Below are 12,350 nucleotides of genomic sequence, written 5' to 3'. Positions count from 1 at the left end.
GTTATCTACCATGTTCAATGTATAAATATGCGTTTACTAGCATTTCAAAAAGAAATTTGACAGTCCTTCCTTGTTTTTTACCTCTACCGCTATGGCATTTGGCTCTATAACATTTGGAACCTGATAGCAGTAAAATGTGTCTAATATAATTATTTTTTGCCCTTATTATCAAACCGTATGAAAAATGGTAGCATTATTGAAACTTTGAACACTGTTCTGCTTGTACAAACATTTTTAGCAATGCTCTAGTACAGTGGTAGGCAAAGTACCACCTGCTGGATAAATCCGGCCCATGAAAGGATGTTATCCGGCCCTCCCATCGGTCCTTCATAGTAGTCTGCGATATGGCCAGCAATGTAATAAAATAGCATCTTTGGTTTAAATCTGGCCAGCCAATAAAATTCCTTAAAATTTTGGCCCCCAATGGAAAAACTTTGCCCACCACTGCTCTAGTGAAGTCTGACTGTAATATATAAAGCAAATGTTACTCACATCAGGATCAACCTCCTTGGCGAGCATAGTCAGCTCCTCCTGTGACAGCTTAGCCAGCAGCTCATCCACATCCACTTCATCGTAATTGGACAACTCGCGACCAAACAGCTTCGCCGGTGTCGTCATCGTCGTAGTCTTGGTCGACGACGATTTCTGCACCAAAAACACCACAATTAACACCACACTCTTTATTCAACTGCTCGCAACAGTCTAATATTTACTTATTACGTAAGACAACAAAATTAAAACTTAAACAGCAAGGTAAAACATCGATTTTGACACTTTACCACACCCACGATTAAAATTGACATAAAATATACGCGTAACTTATCTTTATTATGTTAACAAGCCGGAAACAAGTATAGCGTACAATATTTGTTATGCTTACATTTAAAAATATAAATAATAGTATTTAACCACGGTACAGTGTAAAACACTGTTGAAACAAGCACCTTCTCCGAATGACAAATAATGACTAACTTGAAAGAACGGGTCAGACGATAAGTTTCAACAAAGGCGTGAAAGAGATAACGCATTACTTAACTGCTAGGGGAGAGGGGCATAGAGATGTGAATGTAGCGGGGTTATCGGTACCGGTTTTTATCAGTCAGTTTCCATAATAGTCATTTTCACTACATTGTTTTTTCGGTGGGTAAAAACAATAGGACTGATGAAAATGTGAAAATGTTATGATACCTAACAACTTCAGTACAAAATCTGACACGCTCGGCCGCCATACAAATAGATGAACTTGTTTCTTCTACGTAAATCTAATTCTGTGTATGATACCGTATCATAGTCATTAAGAAAGCGACTAAATGACGATAACTGTAATTGTATTTGATATTCCGCATGATAAAATTTACCGTCAAATAATACAAATAAAAAAATATGTTAATTATTACCTTTTTATGTGAACTTTTTTTGAGTATTTTATATTTCTAAATGTAACAATTTTTTCGTAAGCTTGAAACTTTGCTATATTTTATTTTTTAATAAAATGAAACTGGTCGTTTACGATTTTCCTTTTTTTCCAGCACGGGAAGCATGGTCGCGCGATTTTCAGGCCGGACAAATAGTGCGAAGGGAAATCGTTAACAGGTTACTGGTTACTGGTTTTTAATACCACTTCAATAGCTATCAAGCATACAGCCCATCTTGATGGTCAGCAGCAGTCGTCGTAGCCTGCAAATGGAAATACAGGCGTTTTCTTGACTTTTTCAAAAACCTAGGCGCTCATTTTTAGGGTTCCGTAGTCAACTAGGAACCCTTATAGTTTCGCCATGTCTGTCTGTCCGTCCGTCCGTCCGTCCGCGGATAATCTCAGTAACCGTTAGCACTAGAAAGCTGAAATTTGGTACCAATATGTATATCAATCACGCCGACAAAGTGGTAAAATAAAAAGTGGGGACTGATTTTTTTTTTCATTCCAACCCCAACGTGTGATATATTGTTGATAGGTATTTAAAAATGAATAAGGGTTTACTAAAATCGTTTTTTTGATAATATTAATATTTTCGGAAATAATCGCTCCTAAAGGAAAAAAAAGTGTGCCCCCCCTCTAACTTTTGAACCATATGTTTAAAAAATATGAAAAAAATCGCAAATGTAGAACTTTATAAAGACTTTCTAGGAAAATTGTTTTGAACTTGATAAGTTCAGTAGTTTTTGAGAAAAATACAGATAACTACGGAACCCTACACTGAGCGTGGCCCGACACGCTCTTGGCCGGTTTTTTTAAGTACGCGGTTTTACCACAAATGGTAACTTATGGTAATAACAGGGAATAACCCAATACTATTGATATAGATCACACAATGGGTACAGATCACTTCTATTCACTTTGATGAATACGAATAAGAGCGAGGTCATGACATTTCGTCTCCAACGTATTAATGGAGCGATTACGCAATGCCGGTGCCGATTCAGCCACACCTAATGCCTTGCTATTGAACTCAGCGTACTACCTCTACTCCACACATCGTAGTGTATGGCATAGTTCAGGACATCATTCCTTTATTTTGTACGATGCTTTTTACGAGACTTTTGTGGACAGTTTCTTGACCGCCGTTCTAGCCGCAGCCACATTTAATGCCCTGCTGTTGAACTCAACGATCTTATCTCCGCTTCACACTCCGTGAAACTACATTACTAATGAGCGCTATGACAAAAAAAGGCGATATATTGTAAAATGTACAATATTTATCGGCAAAATTGTACACTTTACTCATACTAAAAGAAAGTAAAAGTACTTGTTTCAGTTAGAAAATCTAATTAACTGTCGGTTCATTTAAAAACATATGGAAGAAAAAGCTTTTTCAATTAGTAATGATTTTTTTTCTGATGCTCGTTTAGGAAAAACCGTGCGAAGCACAGATTTCGGAGCTCTTATTATGTACAATTTGATAAGCTCACTCTCATAAATGCGGTAAATTTAAATTCCTAATATCTTGTACTTTAGGCCCATTAAACAATATTTATCATTTAATCCTTTGAAATTGAGAAATTGAAAGTAAAACGAACTCAATTTTGTCTTGAAAATACATCGAAACAAGTGATCATTTCTCCGAAAATCTACATGTTATCGAAGCTATTTTAGTATATAAATTTTGTCGTTATAATATTTTATCATGATTTTTTGCCAATTTTTTGAAAACTAGCCTTCCTGTCGCTATTTTACCGGCGACGGACGCCTGCGATTTCAGTAGGCTTGTGCCGTTTCGTTCGTTGATCGGAGCGCTCCGATCTCGTTCAATTGCTCCCACGAACTAGTTCGCTCTTTTAGGTCTTTTGCTCATTTAGTTCAGCCAGACCAGCGACCACTGCGGTCGGAAAGATCAGAACGAATGGGACCGAATAGTGTCAAAATGATACGAATAGTCCATAGATAGTAACATTCCGGGCCGAAAGGTTGTAAGTAACCGAAGTTTAATATGAAAACTTGACTTTTTTTGTTGCTCTGCTAAATAGCTCTCGCTCTCGGTCGGCGCAGTCACACATTCGTTCTCGATCCAAACTGCTCGCGCTCGCCGATCCTATACTGAACTAAATGAGCAAAGACCTATTCTCAGACCACGTAAAGATTCAGTTCATTTCGGTCATTGATGGGATTTTATTCCTAACAGTTCATAGTTCGTGAACGACACAAGCCTAGATTTCAGTGCCGCGCCGGAGCTCGAGGAGGTGAGACGTATGTTGCTTCGCTCTCCGAGTTTTCATCGCAAACGTCGAGAATATTTATCGTTGTGTGGGTCGGACGCCTTGTTTATACACGGGCTATCCTCGCATTGTGTGTGTGTAAACAGCGACCAACGAATTTGATCCTAGATCCGTAAATATTTGCTTCTGTAATATTTTGTTATGTTTGAATGTTAAAGTATTACATCGTTATGATGATAAATATGCGAAAATTACAATACGGTCAAGATGATAAGACACATCAAGATGGTACTCGGGATCTGATGATGGAGCCAGAAGGTGGTCACCAGTACCAGTGAACCATGTAAGTAAACGACTTCGTGTTTAGGCTCGTTGGGTTCGTCTCAACAAGACCTTTGACAAGAGGTGGTACTCAGGGTCTGATGATGGAGCCAGATGGTGGTCACCAGTACCAATGAACCATATGACTAAACCACTTCGTATTTAGGCTCAATGGGATCGTCTCAATAAGACCTTTGACAAGAGGTGATACTCGGGATCTGATGATGGAGCCAGAAGGTGGTCACCAGTACCAGTGAATCATGTAAGTAAACGACTTCGTGTTTAGGCTCGTTGGGTTCGTCTCAACAAGACCTTTGACAAGAGGTGGTACTCAGGGTCTGATGATGGAGACAGATGGTTGTCACCAGTATCAATGAACCATATGACTAAACCACTTTGTGTTTAGCCTTATTGGGTTCATCTCAATAAGACCTTTAACAAGAGGTGGTACTCAGGGTCTGATGATGGGATCAGATGGTGGTCACCAGTACCAATGAACCATGGAACTAAACCACTTCGTATGTAGGCTCATTGAAATCGTCTCAACAAGACCGTCGACAAGAGGTGGTACTCAGGGTCTGATGATGGAGACAGATGGTGGTTACCAGTACCAATGAACCATATGACTAAACCACATCGTCTTTAGGCTCATTGGGATCGTCTCAATAAGACCTTTGACAAGAGGTGGTACTCAGGGTCTGATGATGGAGCCAGATGGTGGTCACCAGTACCAGTGATCCATGTAACTAAACCATTTAGTAATCAGGCTCATTGGGTTCTTACTTCTTGAAAATGAAAATGAAATGAAAATGAAATATTTATTTTTCAAGTAGGCATATTACAATGCGCATATGAACGTCAAATAAAGCTACGCCGGCTCTAACCCTACGCCTCAGCCTCGAGAAGATTTCAGTCCCCCCTCAGTTGGGAGGGGGGTATCCACTATGGGACCGGCAAGAAACTCGGCGGGCAACTTCTTTTCAAAACATTACATCTTATAATTAACATGCATTAAATAACAACATACAGTTTAACATGCAAAAGTATTCATCAAAGAATATGAACAGACTAGGTACTCTATGGAAATCAATTTCAATAAATTATATTATTGCTTAATAATACGTCGTTCTTCTTCAGAGAAAACATATCAAATTGTCATAGAAGAAAAAGATAATATGAATCTCAATATCATTAAATATGTAATTTACCTACACAACATAAAATATAAAATATTTGATGTGCTTTCTTATCTGAACTGTGTCCTCTATACATAATACAATTATTTTAATTGCTATTCGTTTTTTGTAGTTTCTGGTTCGGGCCATGCATGTTTGTCTGTCAAATAGTCCTCGACTCTGTAATAAGCCTTTAACATCAATGATTTTTTTAAGTAGTTCTTAAGAGCTGGGAGGGTAATCTCAAAGCAGTGTCAGGTAACTTATTATAAAAATGAATGCATTGCCCAACAAATGACTTCTGTACTTTACGGACACGAAACTTCTTTATGGCAAGCTTATTTTTGTTTCTAGTGTTATAATTATGGATATCAGAATTCTTAGTGAAACAGTCTAAATTCTTAACAACATAAATTATACTATCATAAATGTATTGGGAAGCTACAGTTAAGATATTAATTTCTTTGAAGAGTTCTCTTACTGATTCACGTGTTCCTAAGTTGTAAATAGAACGAATGGCTCTCTTTTGTAATACAAAGATAGTCTGTATGTCAGCTGCTTTGCCCCAAACCAGAATACCGTATGACATTACACTGTGAAAATAACTATGATACACTAGGCGAGCTGTCTCAACATTAGTCAGTTGCCTGATTCTCCTAACGGCGTATGCGGCTGAACTTAATTTGCTTGCTAGTTTCTTTATATGAGGACTCCATTGTAGATTTTTGTCCAATGTTAAACCAAGAAACAGTGTTGTATCTACCATCTCTAAGCATTCATCATTCAAAAGTATTTTTGTATCGATTGGTTTAACATTCGGCAGAGAAAATCGAATACATTTGGTTTTCTTAGAATTAAGAAGTAAATTGTTGACAGTAAACCACTGCAGTACATCAGCTAACGTGCTATTAATTACATTGTAATCCGTAGATTTTCGGTCAACATTAAAAAGCAGTGATGTATCATCAGCAAAAAGTACTATTTCACAAAAGTTTTTCACTATACATGGCAAATCATTTATATAAACCAAAAACAGGAATGGACCTAAAATTGAGCCTTGTGGCACTCCTAATTGGACTACAGTCCCGCTAGAGCGAGTTTTGTTAACAACTTCTTCTTAATAAGACCTTTGACAAGAGGTGGTACTGAGGGTCTGATGTTGGAGCCAGATGGTGGTCACCGGTACCAATAAACCCATGTAACTGAACCACTTCGTTTTTTTATGTTATTCAAATATGCGAGTTGGTGACCACAATCTCTCTCCATCATCAGACCCTGAGTAACACCTTGAAGTAATTAGAATTATATTTAACTTATTTTATCATCATATTAATATATACTTTACTCTAATACTTATCATATAACAAAAGCAAACATCTGGGATGGGATCTACTTAAATATGATCACAGTTTATAATTATTACTTTAAATTTTTAAATAAATTTTAACGTAATTAATATTATTTTGCGCTATATTCTAGTCTTTTCGTACAAAATAATGTTTATTAGAAATCAAAAGTTTATATCGAGATAGTAGATTGTGGTTGTTATCAAAATTCCATAGGAAGGATCAAGATTGTTTTGTCCATTATTGTAGTGCGAGCGAGTGATAAGACGTGCTAGAAAGGGTCGGCATATTGGGCTCGCGCGGCGGGTAAAATACCTAATTTCGCCCGACGCCGAAATGTTATAACGCTCTTAGAAGTATTCGATTAAGTATTCGCTTTCTAAGACACCTGTTAATTCCTTTTGACCCCAGAATGTTAATTGGCTTTAATCACATAATATAGAATTGTAGATTAAATTCACGATAAATATGTCTTGAAACTATTTGAGCGATTGTTTACTTAAAATATGTGATTTGACTAACTTTATTGGATTTTTTTTTATAATTTATTTATTTGTTTGTATGGCATACATGTTAGAAAATAGAACATAGAACGACGAAGCCACAAAATGGCTGACTGCTCTTAGTTCTAGAACTAAGAGCAGTCAGCCATTTTGTGGCGTCGTCGCACAGGGTGATCAGGTCTACGGGAGGGCCGGCATAGCGTGTTATAGGGCAGTCTTGAGTTATGTGCTGGATGGTTTGGGCTTCCGCACCGCAATCGCAATTTTTTAATAATTGGAAAGTACAAAGGTATTTTAATGTAACAATGAGGAATTGTTGCAATATTGCGATATAAATATCATTTAAAGAAAGACGTGGTGCAACGAAGCAAGATTAGATACAAAGATAAAGTTAATTAATTAGTTAGCTATCACAACAGCGTTGCGGTTATTTTTATTATCTACCAGATTTTTTTTATTATTTATAAATATGGAAGTTAGGAAACCATATAACGTCACAATTGTAATCTAACCAAAAATTCAAGGGCTCACAGTGTTTGTCAACATAGTTCAAGGTTCTAGTTCAAGCTGCATTGATTAGTTGGAATCTTGGAATGTATTCACGTTAGTCTACGAGAACTGATAAATAGCCAAATTCGTGACTAGGACAAACATGTAATTTAACAATAAGGTTATATTGCTCAACAATGCATAGAATAACCTTTGGTAGCTCGTGCCGTATGACAGACTATGTCACGAGAGATGGTGTAGGTATTTATTGTAAGGCCAAGATAGTCACGTTTGTTCACGAGTAGGTACCTTTTACTATTACCTATGGTAGCAAAACAAGCTTACATAACGCACTATAATTTAGTGATGATGACACAAATCGAAAAAAAAAACGATAAAGATCAATTCAAATCGTTTTGTAAACCGATTTTGCCTAGTCGATAAATATATTGCCTAACTAGTGTGTGTAGTGTGATTTACTTGGACACTATTTAACCGCAAATTGCTAAAGAATAAATTTCCTCTATCGCAGATTTAGTTTTATTAAAAAAAGTACTTCAGAACATTTTTTTTAATACTATTCCTTGGGTCTTGGGTAGATTTTAAACGATCTACGAGTCCATAAGCAGGCTATTATGACGAACAATGGATTTTTTCCCATAATAAGCTAGGTATGATACCTACAACATGAGCAATTACAATGAGAACTAAAATAGTATATTATATAACGGTAACGTTATGAAGGCTATAAAAGTTGAGTATATTAGTTAAAAAATATATTAGTTAATAGTATAAATAGCAACTTACATGCATTGCATGAATACACAATATCGTTCGCTATTATTTTACAACGAATCACTGGATGACACTAGTAGGTATTATAATCGTAATTTAAATGTCGTGGTACATAGTAAACATAAAATATGAGTTTATTGCACCGACCAATTATGCATCAACACCTTCAGCAACAGTTAACTTACCTACTTCTGATATAATATGGTTACATACAGGGTGATTCATGAGTCGTGAGCAGGAGTGAACAGGGTATTGGGGAGGGTCACACTGAGCAACTTTCATAATGGGGCAACACTAAATTGTGATATTTTTTTTTCTTAACTATGACTTAATTGATAGTTAATCATCAATTAAGTCATAATTAGAACGTAATTGATAATTAGCTATCAATTTAGTACTTATCAATTAAGTCATAGTTAAGAAAAATAATCACAATTCAGTGTTGCCCCATTATGAAAGTTGCTCAGCGTGACTCTCCCCAGTACCCTGTTCACTCCTGCTCACGACTCATGAATCACCCTGTATACATATCTAGATCATGGCTCTATTACCTAATTTGTGTAATTTAGGTTCTTGTATTTCGTTGCATCTTTGTAGTATCGTTTCTCAATAACAACCGATCCGCTACCAGTTTACGTGAGTTAGTATCTTTTTACAATGTTATCTGTCTATAACTTTCTCTTTGTGAAAACTGAAGTAAAATAGGTTTATATTGAGCCAACCCATATAACCATAATCGGTCGCCGTTCCTACGCAAATCCTCCTATTTTGTGTACACACAGGTCTTCGGGTCTCAATGTTTAGTCGCAGTACGGTCGACGTTTAGTCGCGGCGACCCAAATGGGGACGATTGGTAACAGGCACAAATGGTCACAGAAGTGACAGAAGTGTGCACTACGCGTGCACACATTGTTACCGTTTGGCGACTACTTTCCGAAAATCATTCGTTCATTGCCATCAATTTACCTCAGTTTAACCAGTAATAATATTATTGACTACTCGGTGTTTGCGTGTTATGTATATTGATTGGTGAAGTTTTAGTGCTCCGGTGCATACACTATACTGAAATATTAAAAATAATGCCTAGAAAACCAATAAAGTTGTTAAAATATGGATTAAGACGGTAATATTCCATGTAAAAAACAGTCGCCAAACGGTCACCAAACGGTCGACAAACGGTCGCAAAATGGTCGCAGCGTACACGCGTGACCGAAAGCTGTTTTCAAAATGGCGTAATTCTTGTATTATTTTTTTCCAGGTATCCTCAAACTTTATAAACAATTAAATATGCCGTCGTACTCAGTTGCCCTCACTAAAGAAGATTTAAAAAAAAATGTAACGTGCGTACCGAGCTGCTGGGTTGTAAAGGATCGGGGATCATATTATTATGGTCTTCTATAGAGCAACTAGTATTTTGCGGCATTTCACAATTGACACTTGTTGAAGTAGTCGTCAATAATATTACTATCAACATTAATTTCAGCGATCTGTACTTCTTTTGTCAAGATTTTTGTATAGATAAGTGTCTACAAATTTGTAATGTTAAAGAGACATAAATAAAACGTAGTAGAGTAAATAAAATGTTTTTTTTTGTAACCCAAACAAAATACTTGTAGATACGAGTGCGGAAAAGAGGAAAATCGATACGAGTAGCGATAAATTAATACACGAACGAAGGGAGTGTTTTAAATCGACACGAGTTGTGAATGTCCTTTTCGCACGTGTATCGTATGACGATTTTCAGTACCTAAATCCAAGCTAAGAGTTTCGACCAGACAAGAAATGAATCATTGCTTGATTTGCTCGCACTACTGCGTGTAAAAAGCAGCATCTGTACTGAAAAAACTATCATTGCGCAACAGAAATTCTATTAATATCACAGTAAATACTCTATTTCATTTGATTCCTACTTTTATTGTGTAAAGCAACACTGCACTTCATTTTTATCAATAAGAATTAAAAATTATATATTTAATACATTAAGTAACTATAAAGTGCTTATCTATTTGTATTATCATTCTGCAATTTTCTTAACTTTCCCACATTTCTATAAAATGTCGAAGAGTGCTTAAATGGTCGTCGTCGTTTATTATTATTTAATTCGCTCATATTTAAATGATTCAAAGCAACCAGTCCACAACTTCACAAGAAAGTTTGAGAAACCTTCGTATTTCAGATTGTCATTTGCGGTTACAGTGGTTTAGGAGCAGTTCGGTAATCAGACCTACACATGTGTGTACAAATTCTGTCAATGTCACTGTCAGAAACCGTTCTGACAGTGACAATGACAGCCACAAATTCGTCCACATGTTGTTACCGTTATGTGTGCAAACGTCGACTAATAAAGTGTCGTTAAAAGTCATTCTGACAGTGACATTGACAGCCACAAATTCGTACACATTTTGTTACCGTAACGAGTGCACACGACGACTACACTTTGTTATTGTAACAATACAATTGTAAGATACAAAAGTGTATTAATGAAATGAATGCCAATAGATCACAAGTACGCTAAAATCGAAAGCATCGCTCATCATAAGAAAATACAAAAATTAGACCATTAACAGTAAGTAATAGCGTAATAGGTATACATCGTACTAGTGTGTGTTCAAATTTGCCAATCCAATAAACCACACTTTCTCGCCCATGCTTGCATAAGTTCCTAAATATAATATTTCTACACTATCGTGTTAATGTGTTGGCAAGGGATTCTGCCTGGTGCATGAGTAACATGCATTAATTAAATTTACTGCATGCAGTTTTGATCCAAGCTTACTTATTTTGTGAATGGTCATTAGATTTAGGACTGCGGTTACCTATTTAAAATTTTGTTTATTTAAAAAAATTAAATTGGATAACATGAAAGTCAAATATAATTATATTATTTTATGATATACCTATTATTAATACTGCAATAGATGACAAAAATTTACAAAATAGCCCAAGGGTTATCAATGGTGATGAGTGTGTCTGTTGATATTTTTTGAAATAGATTTTTGAAAAAACTAAATTAAATTTAATTATATCGGAGCTAGATGTCGTTCCGCTCTACAAAACAATACGGAAGAAGTGATCGAATGATTGATCCGAATCGATAAACGTTTTGTTTCTGTTGACCACGCGACTACGCCGGGCGAGCTGGCCGGCCGCCAACCCACTATAATTGGTGGTCGCGGCAACAGAGACACGCGGTATTCTTAGCTGCCCACTCGGCCACTGGCCTTCCTACCAACAATGTGATTCCGGCAAATAAATAAATATATAGTAACGGTCTTGACCTAGTCACTAGCCGCAGGGATGTTCCACTCAACGCATGTTGCTGATTCGCGAAATGTCAGAGAGGTTAACGACCTCTATGCATGAAGTATTGTTACTGGCTGGAAAGTTAATGTCTCTTAGACAGATGTTTTCGTGACGTTTTCCGAACAACAAATTAATAATGACATGATAAGATTATAGTGTTAATAACTAGTTAATAAAAATGAGTCCGTCTTTAGGTCCACCGTTACAAGTTTCTCCTTTTATCAGAGGTGTAAGATTTGCGCTACTTATTGCTGGATTTTTCTATGGTGTTAGCAAGCAAATGCTTTACAATGCTATGGAACGATCGTACCTGGCAGATCAAGCAAAGAAAAAAATAATTCGGGACAGGGAACTAGCAATAGAAAGGGAAAGGATCGCTAAGAAAGAACGCGAAGATGTTAAATGGCTTGAAGCAGGGATGAAATATGATTAACAAAGGCTGAAATTACTTAATTTATCCCATATATGAGCTGTGTTATGGGTAAATAAATGTGTTTAAATACTTACCTCATTTTATTTCAAATGTTTAGATTTATGTATTCTCTTTATGGATTTAAATTATCATACACAATTTCTCTAATAAGTATTACATTTTTACTTTAACAATTGTTGAATGATTTAATATTCCGCCCATACTTTAACGACACGTGAAAGTGTGAAAACCTAGAGCTTTTCTCCGCGAACAGCTCCCATACACCATTGTTATACGCAACCGCAACTACACGTGTTTACTTTAAACAAGCTGTTCGCGCATACAAATGGGTTCT

General features: G+C 36.4%; 1 protein-coding gene across 3 annotated transcripts in view; it reads right to left on the bottom strand.

Annotated features, from left to right (window-relative positions):
* The window catches only part of LOC125242681 (tropomodulin-1), a 109,825-nt gene that overhangs the window by 33,012 nt on the left and 64,463 nt on the right, over positions 1-12,350 (bottom strand). For all 3 annotated transcript variants that reach the window (XM_048151546.1, XM_048151547.1, XM_048151545.1), the window contains exon 2: positions 493-645. In XM_048151546.1, coding sequence (XP_048007503.1) covers positions 493-645 — 153 coding nt within the window. The remainder of the gene's footprint in view (positions 1-492; positions 646-12,350) is intronic.

The sequence above is a fragment of the Leguminivora glycinivorella genome, chromosome 3, assembly GCF_023078275.1.
Source record: "Leguminivora glycinivorella isolate SPB_JAAS2020 chromosome 3, LegGlyc_1.1, whole genome shotgun sequence".
In the NCBI taxonomy this organism is placed as follows: domain Eukaryota; kingdom Metazoa; phylum Arthropoda; class Insecta; order Lepidoptera; family Tortricidae; genus Leguminivora; species Leguminivora glycinivorella.
This window is presented reverse-complemented; position numbering and strand designations above follow the sequence as displayed.